Genomic DNA, 19,716 nt, shown 5'->3' with positions numbered 1-19,716 from the left:
AAAAACAGCTTTTTTTCACGTGATATCCTGCAAGCCATAGATGAAGAACAACAGGCAGATTCCATATCCTTGATTTCCAAAAACTGTTTGACACTGTGCCCCACTGCAGACTGTTAATGAAGGTACAAGCATACAGAGTAGGTTCCCAGACATGTGAGTGGCTTAAAGACTTCTTAAGTTATAAAATCCAGCATGTTATCCTCGACAGTGATTGTTCATCAGAGACAAGGATATTATCAGGAGCACCATAGGGAGGTACTGGTATGATACGAGCACTATTATTCTCCACATACGTAAATTATCTGACAGACTGGGTGCAAAGCAGTATGAAATGGAATGAGCATGTAAGGACTGCAGTATAGAAGGCAAATTGTTGACTTTGGTTCATTGGGAGAATTTTAGGAAAGTGTGGTTCATCTATAAAGGAAACCCCGTGTCCAACACTAGTTGACCCATTCTTGAGTACTGGTCAAGTGTTTGGGCTCCCAACCAGGTCTGATTAAAGGAAAACATTGAAGCAGTTCAGTGGTGGGCTGTTACATTTGTTACTAGTAGGTTCGATCAACTTTCAAGTATTACAGAGTTGCTTCGGGAACTCAAATGGGAATCCCTGGAAGGAAGGCAACATTCTTTTTGAGTAACACTATTGAGAAAATTTAGGAAATGATTCTACTGCTGCCAACACACATTTCACATGAGGACCACAAAGATAAGGAAGATAAGGTAAGAAAAATTAGGACTCATACAGAGAAATATAGACAAGTCGTCTTTCCCTCACTCTATTTGTGAGTGGAACAGGAAAGAAAATGACTGGTAGCAGTACAACGTACCCTCCACCATGCACCATATGGTGGTGTGCAGAGTATGTATGTAGATTCAAATGATGTAGATGTTCATGTGTTATCCTTGAGTGATTGTACCCTGTCAACCTTTATTCATGACCAAAATTTTATAGGGTTTTGTGTGAGCATCTCTGTGTGTAGCTGTGTTTTTTTTTTTTTTTTTACACCTATTATGCAGTAGTTATTGTTTCTTTAGAAGTTTCTTTACACAGTTGATACACCATGGAGGGTATGTCGCATCATGAACTCTTATACTAGATACATATCTATCCAGTGCTTGGTCAACTATTCTTTTAAACCTGAGTCACAGTTCCTCTTCGTGTTCCTTACCAGAAGTAATTATTTTGAGTTTCTCTTAGAGGTATGTGACAACTGCCTCTTTATCTAGCTTACTGAACATATAAGTCTCTCTACTTGTTTTAGTTGCCCTTTGTACTTTAGTAATAATTGTTGCTACAGCTCATAATGTTCATTGATAACAGTTTACAAAGCTTAGCCTCAAAGTGATCAGGTCTATTTGTTACCATTAGATCCATCAGGAGTCAGTTTTGCAAACATCATTGTAAGTGTTCTTTAATTTGAAATTTACCTGTTGTATTATATTGTTACTTGTCGCCCCTGTGTGTATCTCAGTGAGTGCCTTCCATCACCACTTTTGCCGCTTTTACCTGCCCTTTAGCTTTTCATTTTGGCCTTTTAGTTCCCAGTGAAGGATTAACTTTGGGTTTTCTTCAGTGTCAGAAATTTTGCTTCTTGGCATTTGATATGTGGTACATTTTTGATAGATTCAAGTATTTGCCTTGAATACTGAAAGTATAAAATATGATTTTTTTGAGGAATGAAACAATCTGATGTATATATTTGTGGGTGCAAGAATATAGAATGATAGAAGCATTTATCTGCTGAATATTTTATTGTGGTCTTTTATTTTCCCAAAACTCCTCTTAAAGATAAATTTCACTGTTTACTTATTTTACTGCATTTCATTTTTTCAGGATATAGTTGAGAATGAAGACATAAAACTGGATATGATGTTTATAGCATCACTTGTCTTTGACCTCATCAAGGTAAACAAGCCCAACACATATGTTCTGTAAAATGCTGTGCATAAAATTGGACGATAATCTGATAACCATTATTTCTGTTCACAGGGAATGATTTATCTTCACAAATCAGCTTTGGGTTGTCATGGAAATCTGAAATCATCGAATTGTGTGGTGACAAGTCGATGGGTGCTACAGATTACAGATTTTGGTTTGCATGAGCTTAGGCAGTGTGCAGAAGGTGATAGTATTGGAGAACATCAGCATTACAGAAGTAGGTAACATACAAGTTGGTTTCCTGACATTAAGACTGCAGTTTGTTATCATTAATATCTATTTGCCCTTTATTGGTTGTTTCAAAAGGCTTGAGAAGTAAATATGTTCCTCACCAAAAATACTTTACTTCAGTTTATTACTGTTTTATCTCTTTCTGTAGCAATGATTAAAGCCAAAATCAGCTAGAGATTTATTTTATTTTCGTTTTTATTTAGTTATTAGTTGTTTATTTATTTATTTTTTCTGGCTGGGTCTATTTATTTCTTGGTCTGGGAACACACACACACACACACACACACACATACACACACACACACACACACGAAACACACACACCAACCAATCTGCTGTTAGATTCACCTTGCTAGAACCAAATTTCAGCTTCTGAAGAAACTGTGAAGAATTTACATCTTTGTCAGATTTGAAGAATTGTTCATTTGTAATTTCCCTCAGAGTATCATTACAGTTACTGATCTCTACAGAGCTTTATGCAGCCTATTACAGTTGCAACTACACGGTAGATCACATGATCTAATCAAACACAATTGTCAAAATTGTTATTGTAGAGGTCCAGGGTAGATGGCCTCTACAGTAGCAGCGTTCATCTGAGGCATTGGGTTGACATCAGGATGCTAACTGCATTAACAGTCACACATTTTATTAGAAAACAAGCTACAGCACTCATAATGTCATTCCATAGTAATTGCACCCCCTTGGCATGTGTCGACAGCAGTGGAGCTGATGGTTAATGATGCAGTGGCTGGCTGTCAGCTGGCTTGTAGTCAGCAGCGGGATGTGTGCTGCAACATGTGCACCATCCTGACATGACACTGTGACTCTTGGCAGGGCATGCATGCAGATGCTTATGCCCACCATGATTCTTGTAATGGAAGACAGTCCCCAGCAGTGGTGTCTGCCCTTGTGAGTGGAGGTGTACAGCACCGGTTTACTTGCACGGGTGGATGGGCAGCTGCACCATCTCAGTCACTTATGCCTGGCTGACTGAGGCCAAAGTCTGGTTGCAGCTGAAGTGACTCCAGGTGCCCCATTAGCAGCAAGACTCCGAAACCACAGGAGTGGATTTAGAAACAATAGACAGGTTGGTGGTGGGGCCCGATCCTCACGGTGGCAGCTTGCAAAATCATACTGCCCCATTGCTGGTTTGGACCTCCCTCATATTAGTTGCAGCCAGACTGTGAATACCTCTTCTGACAATGATGGGTATTTATGCAGGTCAGTGCCCACTTATGCTGAGGCACTGCTTCTAACCATGTACACTAAAACAAGAACAGCCAGGAGGTGTGACAGTTGACCTGCCACTATTATGATTGGTACGCCATTTTGCTGCACTGGCCTCTGGTCTGCCATGTGAAAACTGGCCAGTTCCTCCATCTGATGCAACAGTGGTTTGGTCCACTCTGTGCCCACTGGCATCCACGGCCTGATTGGAACAGCTGCGGCAATGCTGCTGGTGCTAAAAAATAATGTCAGCACTACTGATAAATGATGAACTGCTATGGCTGTTAAATGATGATGTCTTGAAATGACTGGTTTTGCATCTTACAGCTGCATCCCCAAGTATACATAGTCAGTTCATGTAAAGTAGAGTGTGAAATGGACGACCCAACATTTTCAGTCAAATCCAAAGAAAACCATCAAGGGACATTATTTTTATAATTATTATTATTACTATTACTGTTGTTATTATATTAACCCACCTGAATAACTGAACTTGTTAAAGGTTCTGCTTGCAAACATGGGGAGGCATACCAGCCCTATATGAAATCTGCCCAGCAATCTAATGATGAGGACCAGTGTGATGGCCAGCCTGAATGTGTTTTTTTGGTGGTTTTCCACATCTGATTAGATTAATAGAGGCCTGATACCCAATCCCACCTCCGTTACATGATTTTCAACCATTTAGAAAACATTGTCATACTTGTACATGAGATAACATTCAATGCAGATAGATGGCCCACACATCTCATCCTGGTGGGAGTGGTGGTATCAGGAGGGGCATCCGGCCACCATTGTCACTAACATTGCAAATCCTAATTAACATTCTGACCCCATGGAGACATGGAATAAGGCCACGAAGAAGAAGAGAAGTTTATTATTACTATGTTAACTGCTATAGATTTGGTACAGAACCAACATGGAAAAATGTAATGGTCTTCACATGAGAATTGATAGCAAAATTCTGTGTGTGTGTCATTTTGAAAGTTGAACAGAGAAGATGATAAATAGACTGATAAGCTTAAGTTACTGTTTAATAACTGTCCTCAAATGGGTATTTTGTTGACTCTATGTTGCTTGAATGAAAATGAATTCTTTCAAGCTGCAGCTACCGATAACAAATTTCAGTTTTGTCATTTGTAGTCTGAAGACTGGTTTGATGCAGCTCTTCAAGCTAGTCCATCCCATACTAGCCTCTTTATTTCTGCATTACTACTGGAACTTATATCCTAAATTCATGATTACTTGATGTCTCAGGGTGTGCTGCAGCACTGCGGCTGTAAGTCACATGGCTGTAATCTTCCAAGCATTGTTAATAAGAAACACCACAGTTGTATTTCAGCTATGTTTATTGCATCACAATGTCCGCCCCTGGTAACTGGGTGGTCAGCGCGACAGAATATCCATCCTAAGGGCCCGGGTTCGATTCCCGGCTGCGTGAGAGATTTTCTCCGCTCAGGGACTGGGTGTTGTGTTGTCCTAATCATCATCATTTCATCCCCATCGACGCGCAAGTCGCTGAAGTGGCGTCAATCCGAAAGACTTGTACCCGGCAAATGGTCTACCTGACGGGAGGCCCTAGCCACATGACAAAAAAAAAAAAAAAAAAAAAATTACTTCACAATTGGTTTTATTCAATGAATGAAAACTGTTGGTGTATTTTCAGTGTCACCTGATGATTTTCATTGAATGAAACTAGTTGTGACGTAATGAACATACCTTAAGTACAGTTGTGGTGCTTATTAACATCAACAATGTGAATCATGAATCAGCCATGCAACACAAAATGATAAAGAGTATGTTGCCAGGGATCTACAGCTACACCTACTTTACATGCTCCGGAAGCCACCATATGGTGCGTGACAGAGAGTACCCTGTACCTCTTCTAGTTGTTCCCTTTCCTGTTGCACTCACAAACAGAGTGAGGGAGAAAATGGCTGTCTGTATGTCTCTGTAAGAGCCCTAATCTCTCTAATATTATCATTGTGGTCCTTACATGAAGTGTACATTTGTGGCAGTAGAATTGTTCTGAAGTCAGCCTCAAATGCCAGTTCTCTAAATTTCCTCATTAATATTCCTTGAAAAGAACATTACCTTCCCTCCTTTAATCCGACCCGGTGCAGATTCCAAAAACTCCTAAACAGTACTCAACAGTGGGTTACACTAGTATCCTATATGCAGCCTTCTTTACAGATGAACAAGACTTTCCTAAAATTCTTCCAATAAACTGAAGTTAACCATCTGTCTACCCTACTACACTCCTTATGTGCTCATTCCATTTCATATGGCTTTGCAACATGGTGCCTAGATATTTAATTGACATGACTGTGTCAAACAGCACACTGCTAATGCTGTATTCAAGCATTGTGGGTTTGTTTTTTCTACTAATCTGCATTATCTTACATTTCTCTACATATAGAGCCAGCTGCCATTTAAATTTTTGTACATTTAAAGCTAGCTGCAATTCATCACACCAACTAGAAATTTTGTCTAAGTCACCTTTTATCCTCATAAAGTCACCAGCGTGGGGTCTGGGGCATGAGCTGGCAGAGTTGGCAGTCATGTGTGCATGCGGTGTGCTTGCTTGTGTGTATGAATGGCAGGTGTCTCTCTGTTTCTCTTTTGCTGATGAATGCTGTGGCCAAAAGCTTTGTGTAAGTGTTTTTTAATAGTGCCTGTCTGCAACGTAATGTGTCTTCTTTATGGTAAGCAAAAATCTACCTTTTCCTACATTGTAGATATTCCTACATGGAGTTTGCATTGCTTGATTTGATAAAATTATACATTTTTAGAAACAGAAAAATTAGGCTTATAAGGAGGCTGCTATACTGGATTTTTGAGGATTACATACTGAGATTTGAACATTCTCAAATTATAATGGTAACAATAATTTTGACTATTGATAACTTTTGAAATACTTGGCTTCCAGAAAAGAAAGAGGTTCATTAATAGAAACCGGATTATATGCATCATAAAAACCTTAAAATATACTTGCAAATGTGCATGAAAAATGCTTAAAAAATGCATGAAGAATGTCGAAATATGCAAGATCAAATAATAAAAAAACATGGTAGTTACTGTGTTCATTATATCTCAAAGTCGAACCTGTGCATATAAAATATGAGGAAGAGCACTGGCCACATGAAAAATTGGTACATTTAGAACTCTGATGTCATTTTCTGAATACTTTCTGGTGGAGGTTAGGAAGGGAGCCTTTCTGGGGTTATTTTCTAAAAAATTGCAAAATGGGACACATACCGCGTTTCAGGAATTGTTCCTTCTTTGCTATTGTTGTCAGTAACAAGCAGATGCGATGTGAGTGATTCACAGTGAAACATTTGATACGTATAGGACCAACTTTGAGATATATCGCATGCAGAGGGGCACGCTCAAAAACTCCGTAATATTTTATTTAAAAAACCGCATACAATCATGAATTTTTTTGAACAGCATTGACTTTTAATTAATACTATTGGACCAAAGCATCATTTACAATTTATTTTACATTTTTCTGCTATTGTAAACATAAATGACCAAGTGCTGTTCCAAATGTTCTTGTGTCTTTGATCACTCAAAAAATTTTTATAAGCAGAAAAGAACCATTCTGCATCAATTGAGGTAGGTAACTGGGCAGTACTTGAATTTTGATGCTATGTTGGCACTTATTGTTCCTGGTAAATGTTCACCTGTCCCATTAATAAAATTATCAATTTGGCACAAGTGTTCAATGCCTGGGTTTTTCAAACTTTTCTTTAAGTTTTCTTGGGAATACCTCCAGCAATGAGGAGTTCACTAGAATAATTTTATTCATTAACTGAATAGATTCATTCATTGCCAAACCCTGAGTTTCAAGCTTTTTAATACTTGCAGGTATATTGGAAAAATAAGTGCTTATCACAACAATGTCTGTTTGGATACTGCAAACATTGAAAGCTTCCTTGCACTGGCAAACTGTCAAAGCCTCTGCACTATCAAAGCCATTTACTACCTTTTAATGGCCTTGAAATGTTCGTTGTAAAACAACACAGCTTTGACCCACGTACCCCTACATGTTATTACTGGTTCGGGAGGTAAAGGCACATTTGGTAGCTTTTCGTTGTAGGTCTTGATGTGAGCAGGAGCCTTTAGAAACACTTTCTTTGTGAATAAAATTAGTTTATTTACATTCCCAAATGTGGAACGGATTTCATGTGATGTGCTTTGCTCATGTAGTACTCCACTAGCACATGAATCAAATTGGGATAAAATACTCGGAGGCTTTTCCTGCTTTGATCATATAGGGAACAGCATTTGAGATAAACACAGGCACACTTTCATCTCCAGAAGATTCTGGAAATATTTTTCTAATATCCTCATTCACAGATATGGTGATCGTAGAATGATTTACTTTTTCAAGTTCTTTGCAGGCCGCTAAATAAGAAGAAGAAGGCTCTTCTTTTAAAGCACCAACAATTAAATTTGCAATGTAACGGCCACAAGTATCTGTAGTTTCATCAACTGATGTTGTCCTTGAGTTCATTGTGTATTTCTTCCAGAACATTTACGTAAATTGTTGGTATGTAATTTTTACACAATGTTGATTCATCTGGTATATTGTGATTTAGGCAATATTTGTGCAGGAAGCCTTTGAGGATAGGGTTTGTACATTTGTGAAGAGGAATATTGCTAACAATGAATGATTCACATAGATCCATGTTAAACTGATGTTTTTGGTTATCTTAGGACAAATCCCTGCTCCTGCAACTTGCTGTTGTGTGAAGTTGTTGTCATTGTCCTTTCGTCTGCATTCCTGCGATATGAAGACTTTTCTTGACATGCTGGTCTATTTGAAACTCTTTTTGCATGAATTGTTTTTCTTGCAAATTCAACAATATAAAACAATTCTGTCATATGTAAATGTTCCAGCGTGGTCAGCTATCCATGAAATGACGTTTCTTTTTTCGGGCGGCATGGTGCACAACACGTTACACACTAAATGTTGTAAACACATTCAGCTGTGCACAAGTAAATAGAAAGCTAAACTGAAACAATGGACGTGGAACTACAAGCTTGAGTAGTTTAATTTAATTGTTTCCAACGACGCATGCACTATGACAGCGGGGGAGATTAAACGGGGGCACGGGTGCCTGTTCCTGTTCCTGTTCCTCTTCTGTAATGATTTCGCTAGGCAGTGGCCTCTTGGTTAGTGATTGCACGCAGTTCTAGAGTGCGGTCAGTCTGTGAGACATCAAACTAGATAGAACTAGAGACAGCTCATCTAAATTTTTAAAATACTGTAAACATAGAGCAAAAATTTGCATTGTCAATAGTTTTTAGTTGAAATATGCAATAACCATTGCAAAGGAGCCAAATATGCAAATGCATATGCAACATGCAAATGCATATAACCTGGCCTCTATTCATTAGTAAGAAGAAGATGAAGTCTTTCAAATGAAATACATTAGTCGTAAAACAATCAACTGTCAGTCACAGTGAATTTCCAACTGGGAGACCAAACTGCTGGCCAGTATGTACCTTCAAGATCCCAAATTCTAAGGAAGGAACCTCCCCATCGCACCCCCGTCAGATTTAGTTATAAGTTGGCACAGGGGATAGGCCTTGAAAAACTGAACACAGATCAATTGAGAAAACAGGAAGAAGTTGTATGGAACTATGAAAAAAATAAGCAAAATATACAAACTGAGTAGTCCATAAGAAGATAGGCAACATCAAGGATAATGTGAGCTCAGGAGCGCCGTGGTTCCGTGGTTAGCGTGAGCAGCTGTGGAACGAAAGGTCCTTGGTTCAAGTCTTCCCTCGAGTGAAAAGTTTTAATTTTTTGTTTTCAGACAATTATTATCTGTCCGTCCGTCCGTCCGATGCGATCACTTTTTTGGGAGTGATTATCACATTGACAAGAAAACCTAAATCGGGCAAGGTAGAAGAATCTTTTTACCCATTTGCCAAGTGTACAAGTTAGGTGGGTCGACAACATATTCCCGTCATGTGACGCACATGCCGTCACCAGTGTCGTATAGAATATATCAGACGTGTTTTCCTGTGGAGGAATCGGTTGACCTATGACCTTGCGATCAAATGTTTTGGTTCCCATTGGAGAGGCACGTCCTTTCGTCTACTAATCGCACGGTTTTGCGGTGCGGTCGCAAAACACAGACACTAAACGTGTTACAGTGAACAGAGACGTCAATGAACGAATGGACAGATCGTAACTTTGCGAAAATAAAGAAAGTAAAATTTTCACTCGAGGGAAGACTTGAAGCAAGGACCTCTCGTTCCGCAGCTGTTCACGCTAACCACGGGACCACGGCACTCCTGATCTAGCATTGTCCTTGTATTGCTTATGTTGCACATGGACTACTCAGTTTGTATATTTTGCTTTTTTTTCATAGTTCCACACAACTTCTTCTGGTTTTCTCGATTGATCTGTGTTCAGTTTTTCAAGGCGTATCCAGTGTGCCAACTTATAGCTAAATCTGAGGGGGGTGCGATGGGGATGTTTCCTTGTAAGTAATAACAGTGGACATGTATAAAAGTATGAGAGCTATCTTACCTTTTGGAACTTCTCCTGTTGGATGAAGAATGGGTAGTTAATGAAGATTAGAAAGAAGATGTGTCACTCTGTTACTGGGATGAGAGGGATGCACCTGTTGTAAGGATGAGGATATACAATGGTGAAGATGGGCGGTGAAAGAGAGTAGGATGGCAGAGGCAGAAGTTTTTATAGTTATATGAAACCATAAAGACAGCTGTATTTATCATACATGGAAGGTCACAAATGTGTGACCTTTGGCCTAAATTCAATAAATCTGATGTCCTCCTTTACTATGTAGGAGCAATTGCTTTCTTCTAAGAGTATTATTGGAGGAAACTCATTCTAAACAAGGGTTAGCTTGATAACTGCAATCCAGTCTCAAAATTGTCTTATTCCCTGACATATGCCTCACATAATAAGATGTTATTAAGCTACATTTGGTTTCAGTTCATTATTTCTGCTCAGGTAGAACCGATTTCTATTTATGATGTTGTGTTAATCACTCACTGGGTTTCCATTTTATACAACTACATTTATTTGTCTTTTGAAACCACCGTAGTTTTTGGAATGGCAGGAGCTTCTCGCTCAACATTTGTGTAAAGGTGCACATTTTTTTTACGAGAGACAGAGCACACAGTTGTTAATTTTCAGAAAATCAGTACCTTTATAATACACAAATTTTGTTAAACAAATGAAAATTTAAGTAAAATTTATTTTAAAATTCATATTTTGCAGGTTGTTTTTGGAAAGCACCAGAACTTCTGAGAGATGATACAGCTATTGGTGGTACACAAAAAGGAGACGTATATGCTTTTGCTATTATTCTTTATGAAATTATCGGACGGAGGGGTCCTTATGGAGGATGCCCTTATGAACCAAAAGGTACTGCTTGTTTACAAATTCCGAAAATAAAATGGCAGCAATAAAATGAAAGAAATTCATCATAAGACTTCTATTTTCAGATTAGAGTACTTATTTTCTGTTTTAAAGGTTCACGTTAGATTAAATACAAATAAATAGTTCTAGTTTTGCTGAAATTACTTTCTTTTTTAAAGTTTCACATTCGATTAAATACAAGTAAATAGTTCTGGTTTTGCTGAAGTCAGCATATATGTTTTCAGAGATAGTGGAACTTGTAAAACGTGTACCATCTGAAGGAGAAAAACCATTTCGACCAGATTTGGCTGTTCTTGATGAGTCTGACATTGACTGCACTGATTATATAGTAAAATGCATTGAAGACTGTTGGAGAGAGAATCCTGAACACAGACCTGACTTTCCAACTATCAGAAACAATTTGCGGAAAATGAGAGAGGGCATGTATGTCACTTTTCCTTCTTATAAATCATAGATTTTTACAACATTGTTGTGGATCATAACCTGCCTGATAGAACAGAATAGAACTGGTACTCATGTGTGTGGATCTGAAAAAAAATCTGCAATGTAGTTTTATGACTTTGTCAGTGGCAGTATTTATTTTATTACTTAACTGTTAGAAATGTTCAGAATGTAACTGTGTGCACAAATCAATTTGCAATGTGAATGTGAAATGACTCATTCCACATCACTACAATCTATTGTGCAAAATGATCCATAGAACCTATAACTATGTCTGCTTGTGTCTGTGTATATGCGGATGGATATGTGTGTGTGTGCGAGTGTATACCTGTCCTTTTTTCCTCCTAAGGTAAGTCTTTCCGCTCCCGGGATTGGAGTGACTCCTTACCCTCTCCCTTAAAACCCACATCCTTTCGTCTTTCCCTCTCCTTCCCTCTTTCCTGACGAAGCAACCGTTGGTTGCGAAAGCTTGAATATATATATATATATATATATATATATATATATATATATATATATATATATATATATATGAAGCAGAGGGTGATGGGAGGGTACTAGAGGTCAGGGAAGGGAAGGAGATGAGGGACATAGGAAGGGAGAGACAGATGTAAAGAACTAACAGCAGAAGTGATTCTGGAAGCACATATTTTCTCAAAACATTTTATATATATATATATATATATATATATATATATATATATATATATATACACCTAAAAACAAAGATGATGTGACTTACCAAATGAAAGTGCTGGCAGGTCGACAGACACACAAATGAACACAAACATACACACAAAATTCAAGCTTTCGCAACAAACTGTTGCCTCATCAGGAAAGAGGGAAGGAGAGGGAAAGACGAAAGGATGTGGGTTTTAAGGGAGAGGGTAAGAAGTCATTCCAGTCCCGGGAGCGGAAAGACTTACCTTAGGGGGAAAAAAGGACGGGTATACACTCGCACACACACACATATCCATCCACACATATACAGACACAAGCAGACCTATTTAAAGACAAAGAGTTTGGGCAGAGATGTCAGTCGAGGCAGAAGTGCAGAGGCAAAGATGTTGTTGAATGACAGGTGAGGTATGAGTGGCGGCAACTTGAAATTAGCGGAGATTGAGGCCTGCTGGATAACGGGAAGAGAGGATATATTGAAGAGCAAGTTCCCATCTCCGGAGTTCGGATAGGCTGGTGTTAGTGGGAAGTATCCAGATAACCCGGACGGTGTAACACTGCGCCAAGATGTGCTGGCCGTGCACCAAGGCATGTTTAGCCACAGGGTGATCCTCATTACCAACAAACACTGTCTGCCTGTATCCATTCATGCGAATGGACAGTTTGTTGCTGGTCATTCCCACATAGAATGCATCACAGTGTAGGCAGGTCAGTTGGTAGATCACGTGGGTGCTTTCACACGTGGCTCTGCCTTTGATTGTGTGCACTTTCCGGGTTACAGGACTGGAGTAGGTGGTGGTGGGAGGGTGCATGGGACAGGTTTTACACCGGGGGCGGTTACAAGGGTAGGAGCCAGAGGGAAGGGAAGGTGGTTTGGGGATTTCATAGGGATGAACTAAGAGGTTACGAAGGTTAGGTGGACGGCGGAAAGACACTCTTGGTGGAGTGGGGAGGATTTCATGAAGGATGGATCTCATTTCAGGGCAGGATTTGAGGAAGTCGTATCCCTGCTGGAGAGCCACATTCAGAATCTGATCCAGTCCCGGAAAGTATCCTGTCACAAGTGGGGCACTTTTGTGGTTCTTCTGTGGGAGGTTCTGGGTTTGAGAGGATGAGGAAGTGGCTCTGGTTATTTGCTTCTGTACCAGGTCGGGAGGGTAGTTGCGGGATGCGAAAGCTGTTGTCAGGTTGTTGGTGTAATGCTTCAGGGATTCCGGACTGGAGCAGATTCGTTTGCCACGAAGACCTAGGCTGTAGGGAAGGGACCGTTTGATGTGGAATGGGTGGCAGCTGTCGTAATGGAGGTACTGTTCCTTGTTGGTGGGTTTGATGTGGACGGACGTGCGAAGCTGGCCATTGGACAGGTGAAGGTCAACATCAAGGAAAGTGGCATGGGATTTGGAGTAGGACCAGGTGAATCTGATGGAACCAAAGGAGTTGAGGTTGGAGAGGAAATTCTGGAGTTCTTCTTCACTGTGAGTCCAGATCATGAAGATGTCATCAATAAATCTGTACCAAACTTTGGGTTGGCAGGCCTGGGTAACCAAGAAGACTTCCTCTAAGCGACCCATGAATAGGTTGGCGTACGAGTGGGCCATCCTGGTACCCATGGCTGTTCCCTTTAATTGTTGGTATGTCTGTTCTTCAAAAGTGAAGAAGTTGTGGGTCAGGATGAAGCTGGCTAAGGTAACGAGGAAAGAGGTTTTAGGTAGGGTGGCAGGTGATCGGCATGAAAGGAAGTGCTCCATCGCAGCGAGGCCATGGACGTGCGGGATATTTGTGTATAAGGAAGTGGCATCAATGGTTACAAGGATGGTTTCTGGGGGTAACGGATTGGGTAAGGATTCCGGGCGTTTGAGAAAGTGGTTGATGTCTTTGATGAAGGATGGGAGACTGCATGTAATGGGTTTCAGGTGTTGATCTACATAGGCAGAGATACGTTCTGTGGGGGCTTGGTAACCAGCTACAATGGGGCGGCCGGGATGATTGGGTTTGTGAATTTTAGGAAGAAGGTAGAAGGTAGGGGTGCGCGGTGTCGGTGGGGTCAGGAGGTTGATGGAGTCAGGTGAAAGGTTTTGTAGGGGGCCTAAGGTTCTGAGGATTCCTTGAAGCTCTGCCTGGACATCAGGAATGGGATTACCATGCCAAGGTAAACAGAAAGGGAGAGGGAAGGGGGTGGGATTAAAGGGGGTTATGTGGATACTCCCACCAGACACTAGTTTTCCTGAACTCTGGAGTGAGAAACTTGCTGTCTAACATATACTTGCATCCCAATGCCCTCCTGTACCTAACATCAATTCACAAATTCTGTCCTTTCTTTTTTTGTTATTGATATCAACTTTTCACAAAAATTTTTGTTGTATCATAGTAACCTTTTTAATTTTAGATCATTTGTGTTGTCATAAATGTCCAGTGATAATGGCAGCAGATATATCTCTGATCACTCATATTTTATAGTCTGTGTATGCTAGTAGAATGTACAATACTTCACACGAATAGTAATTAGGAACTATTAAAAGGTTTACTTCATGTGGATATTATTTCATTTTAATTGAAATGTGAAATGACCCCTTTGATGTGAAATAACATTAGTGCTATTACAAATACATTTTTTGTGTTTTCTTTGTTCAGGCACAGTAATATTATGGACCAGATGATGGAAATAATGGAAAAGCATGCTAATAATTTGGAGTACTTAGTTAGTGAGAGAACACGACTCTTATTTGAAGAAAAGCGTAAAACTGAAGACCTCTTACACAGGATGCTGCCAGCGTAAGTAAAAACAGTAAAAAATTATGAATTAATCATCAGAAAGGGGGTGGGAGGCAGAATGAAAGAGCTAACAAAGACAATGAATGTAACTGTTTTACTGTGGAGGACTGTAAAAATTGCACTTAAGATGTCAGATCTAAATTAATTAGCTGAATTTTGATTTGAAAATAATACTATCTAATTGCAAATCTGTAGTGTACATGCACTATTTCTTTTTGTAAAGATAATCAACATGAATTAATGAGTTATTGATATGAAATATAGTTCAGGTGTTGAATTTTTGTTAGTCACATAAACTAGACTGAAAACATTGCTAAGCTTTCAGACAGTGTTCTCTCTCTAGTATAGGAAGGAGGAGCTGCTTGTGGCACACTGTGAAGCAGAGGTTGCTAGGAGGGTTGTTGAAATAAAAATTAGAAAGAGAGAGACTGCAGAGAGAAAATTGTGAATGAAGGTAAATTGGGTGAAGTGGAATGCATAGGGAAGGGATGGAGGTGGATGAGGGATAGGGGCTATTGAAGAATGATGCCAGGAAGATTTTGGGATCAAAGGATGTGTTTTTAGTACAGTTATCATTCACCTCATTCAGAGGAGCTGGTATAGTGAGAGAGATCCAGATGTCATGGGTCATGAAGCAGCCATTGAAGTTTAGGTTGTTCTGCACAGCAATATGTGTTGCCCCTGTGTTGCTAACGGTGCTGCTAACTGTGCTGCTGATCACAGTTTGATGGTGGCTAGTCATCAGTGAACAGATTGAAACCTTCCATTCAGTCTCTTGTGGATCTGTCTGATGTTGAATTTGAAGTCAGCTGACAGAAAGCAGAAATACTGAACCCTACATTTAGAAATGTGTTCATGCATGAGGATATGACCATACCAGTGTTTGACCACATACGTTTACAAATGAGAGATGTCAGTATTACCACTTCTGGTACCTTGACAGAATTCCATTTAGAGTTTACACTGAACACACTGTGGAATAGCTTCTTTCTAACTCATATTTATCACAACTCTCTTGCACAGCAAACAGTCATTTGTGACTGGAAAAGAGCACAGCTCCCACCTGTTTTTATATATATATATAAAAAAAACCACATCCTTTCGTCTAAAAAACCCACATCCTTTCGTCTTTCCCTCTCCTTCCCTCTTTCCTGATGAGGCAACAGTTTGTTGCGAAAGCTTGAATTTTGTGTGTATGTTTGTGTTCGTTTGTGTGTCTGTCGACCTGCCAGCACTTTCATTTGGTAAGTCACATCATCTTTGTTTTTAGGAAAAATATAACTAAAAACAAAGATGATGTGACTTACCAAATGAAAGTGCTGGCAGGTCGACAGACACACAAACGAACACAAACATACACACAAAATTCAAGCTTTCGCAACAAACTGTTGCCTCATCAGGAAAGAGGGAAGGAGAGGGAAAGACGAAAGGATGTGGGTTTTAAGGGAGAGGGTAAGGAGTCATTCCAGTCCCGGGAGCGGAAAGACTTACCTTAGGGGGAAAAAAGGACGGGTATACACTCGCACACACACACATATCCATCCACACATATACAGACACAAGCAGACATATTTAGAGACGGTCTTTATAATATTGTTCAATGATGATGATGCTGTTGTGTACAGCAGGTTTCATCATTTGACAATCATAAGGAATTGAAGAACAACTTGAACAGAGAATTAACTGAATAGTGTCTGATTACAAGATTTGTAGGGAGCATCTTGAGCATAATTGTTTAGCAATGATGTTTAGAAGCACTATGAAATAGGATAATCATGTAATATCAGTATTAGGGAAGGTGAATGGAGGACTTACATTTGTTGAATATGTTCTGGAAAAGTGCAGTGCAACAGTAAAGGAAATCCTGTACAAGACACTGGTGTGACCCATTCTAGAATATTGTACAACTATTTGCAGTCCTTGTCAAGTTGGCAGGCAAAAGGAATCAAATGAATTCAGTGACACACTACTAGGATCATAACAGGTAGGTACAGCCCATAAAAATTGTAAAAGAAACTTTAATCTGATCCAGAATCCTAGGAAGAAAGAGAACTTAATTCTTGTGAAACCCTGTTGGGCATATGCAGATAATTTGTATCTGAGGAAGATTGTGCATCTGTCATGCTGCCACCACCATATGTTTCACATAGGGATTATGATAATAAGATGAGAGAGATTAGGGAACATATAGACACATATGGACAGTCATTTGCCCCTCATCAATATGGGAATCGAATATGGAAGAAACTCTGTAACACTGATGTAACTCTGCCGCAAACTGTACAGTGGCTTGCGGGAGTATGTGTGTAGTCGTAGATGTCATTCAGGTAGATAGGTGGTTGGAGGTCATGCCTATACACAAAAGTTAAGACTGTGTTCAAGGTGGCCCTGCCTGTGATAGTGTAGCAAATGCCATCTGGATCCTCCCCCTCAGTACCAACTTCTCTGAATTACACACGTGTAAACTGTGCTTACAACACATCCTGCATTCCTCCAGACTCCAGTCTCTGACAGTCTGTCCTCAGGCTCACTTTACTGTATTAATTTCCACTTACACTTTCCTCTCTATAGTCTCCCTCTTTCTCTGTTCTGACCCCTCCCTGATCTAAACCCACTCTTCCACCTCAATGAGTACCTCATCCAACTCCCTCCATGCGTGCCAGTGCAGTCTCACCATTGCCACTTTGTTATCCCATCACCAAGCTGTTTCTTCCTGCCAGTTGTCACTCAGCCTCCCTTTGAGCCCTCCCTCCCAATTCTCACCTTTCTTCTCTCACTCACTCCTTTTTGTATGCTGCTAAGAAGCTCAGCAATGTTGTCAGTCATATTTCATGCCTGCTGACCATGGAACATTTCAACTACACTCCTTCAATTATTTGTTTCTGCCCCAAAGGAAAATAGTGGTAGATTGAAAATACTGGGGAGAGGGTGAGGGGAAAAAATAAATGTAAGAGACTAGACAGCTGGTGTACATCAGCACACAAGGGGAGGGACTACAGGAAAGTTGCAAGTAGCAAAATCAGTGAAGAACAAAGGCAGTGGGATAAAAAATAATTGTTGAACAGAAGTAAGTGAGAGGTGTGAATACTAAAAATTAAAACAGATCTTTTTGAGGACAGGAAGAGAGGGGCTATCTTTTATGAGTTCAAGATGAGGTCTTATTAAAAAACGGACCAGGCAGTGATCTTACCTACTGAGCTGTTAAGAGCTGACACACACTAGTCTCACTAGGTATGCAGGAGAGTGTGTGTTAAATTTGGAAAGTAGGAGAGAGGTACTGGCAGCTGTAAGGCTGTGAAGGCGGGTCATATGTCATGCCTGGATAGTTCAGTAAGTAAGAGCATTTCTTGCAAAAAGACAAAGTTCTGGGTTTGATTCCTGGTCTGGCATACAGTTTTGATCTTGCAGGAAGTTTCATCCACTATCCATTTCAGTGGCTGGCTTCAGTCTGTCAGAATTATTTTGAGCCATAAAGTAGGGTACTATGTGTCATTATTTAATTTGTCTGTCAACAATGTGATATAGTGTCAGATGCTATTTAGAAATCTAGGAAGCTGTCAGCTGTTTGCAATGTGCTGGTGAATAAGAGACTCCCATGTCACCTGTTGGTGTTTTATAGAAAACTGTAGTTAACACTCTCTGCTGTATGCGTGTGTAATATAACTGTAATGGATACTGTGAATAAAGCTATGAGTGTGTGTGCTGAAGTTATTGTGTTGAATCCATTGAAATAGTAGTATGTAGCAAAAGTTTGGTACCAAAATGTGGGAGTATATCAAGAGATTAACTACTGCATGTTCATGAGAATTCTGCATTAAACAAGAAGATTTCGAGTGGCTTTAATATCGAAAATATGATCATGCCACACCACATCAGCTCATGTACGTAAGTCCTGGCATTACTATACTGCACTAGTGCAGACATTACTGACTGATAGTTTTGTTTATAATAATATAATATCACTTATCTGAGTGAGAGAGAAATATTGTGCAGTTGGTGTATTATTGCATGGAACAATGTGGGCTTTTTGTACTAATAGAAAATAGTGCCATCTGTTAGCAAACCGTGAAATTTTCTAATGGTTGCAAATGGTGAATACTGGACAGCAGCGTCATCTCTTAGTGACATCATCCACTCATTATGGGGATAAGTACTACAGACGTACCCTCATGGAAGTAACAGAAACCACATGCCATGACAGACACAGCCACCACAATTCTCCCAAAACTGCAACACAAGTGAACAACGCTATACTTGAATGCTACAAGTTTTGTGACCAGATAAATATGTGTGACATTTCTACACCAGCAGAGAACTCAGACACTGTCAGCAATGTGTGCAACGAAACCTAGAAAAGTGGAACACTTTCTGTGGCTGAATACAAGATTTTCGTAGTGACACTGAATATGAGATCCTAGCAGAAGTCTGCAAGGACTATACTGGCGAATCCAAACATACTACTTAAAAGGTGAAAGGATTTTGAGGAGAAGCATGTTCAGGGGATAAAAATACAGCTGACACACATTTACCAACTTTAACAATTTGCCAACATGTCTGTGTAGACATCAAGTTGCCTACTCTCAACATGCATCCTTCCTCAGGTGACATGGAAGCAGAGCCTCGATTCTGAAAGCAATTCACAGATTCCAGAGATGAAAACCCAGGGGTGTCAGTTATGAACAAGCACATATTCCTCCATAGGCATCTAGATGGGGAAACTGAGTATCTGATTGATGGGATTGCTGTTACAGCTGACACACTTGAGCAGACAACACAAATTTTAAAATCCAATTACAGGGACAGGAACAGGCTTTTCCAAAGCCACCTTAACTTCTTGGAGAACTCAAGCATTTCTACTTTAGGCAGTCCAGAAGCTCTCAGTGCCACATACATTGAGTGCATAAGCAGATCGAAGCACTACAAGCATTGGGAGAGGATATGGGTTCATATGAGAGAGTGCTTGCGCCAAACTGCAACGTACTTTGTTAGAAGAAATTAG

At 39.9% G+C, this 19,716-nt stretch overlaps 1 protein-coding gene across 1 annotated transcript in view; it reads left to right on the top strand.

Annotated features, from left to right (window-relative positions):
• Positions 1 to 19,716, top strand: part of LOC126090575 (receptor-type guanylate cyclase Gyc76C-like) — a 507,434-nt gene that overhangs the window by 452,066 nt on the left and 35,652 nt on the right. The window contains exons 12-16 of the mRNA XM_049906996.1: positions 1,838 to 1,909; positions 1,994 to 2,159; positions 10,665 to 10,811; positions 11,051 to 11,249; positions 14,577 to 14,717. Coding sequence (XP_049762953.1) covers positions 1,838 to 1,909; positions 1,994 to 2,159; positions 10,665 to 10,811; positions 11,051 to 11,249; positions 14,577 to 14,717 — 725 coding nt within the window. The remainder of the gene's footprint in view (positions 1 to 1,837; positions 1,910 to 1,993; positions 2,160 to 10,664; positions 10,812 to 11,050; positions 11,250 to 14,576; positions 14,718 to 19,716) is intronic.

This window comes from Schistocerca cancellata, chromosome 1 (genome assembly GCF_023864275.1).
Source record: "Schistocerca cancellata isolate TAMUIC-IGC-003103 chromosome 1, iqSchCanc2.1, whole genome shotgun sequence".
NCBI classification, from domain to species: Eukaryota; Metazoa; Arthropoda; class Insecta; order Orthoptera; family Acrididae; genus Schistocerca; species Schistocerca cancellata.
The sequence above is the reverse complement of the archived record's forward strand: the minus strand, read 5'-3'. Positions and strand labels throughout refer to the sequence as shown.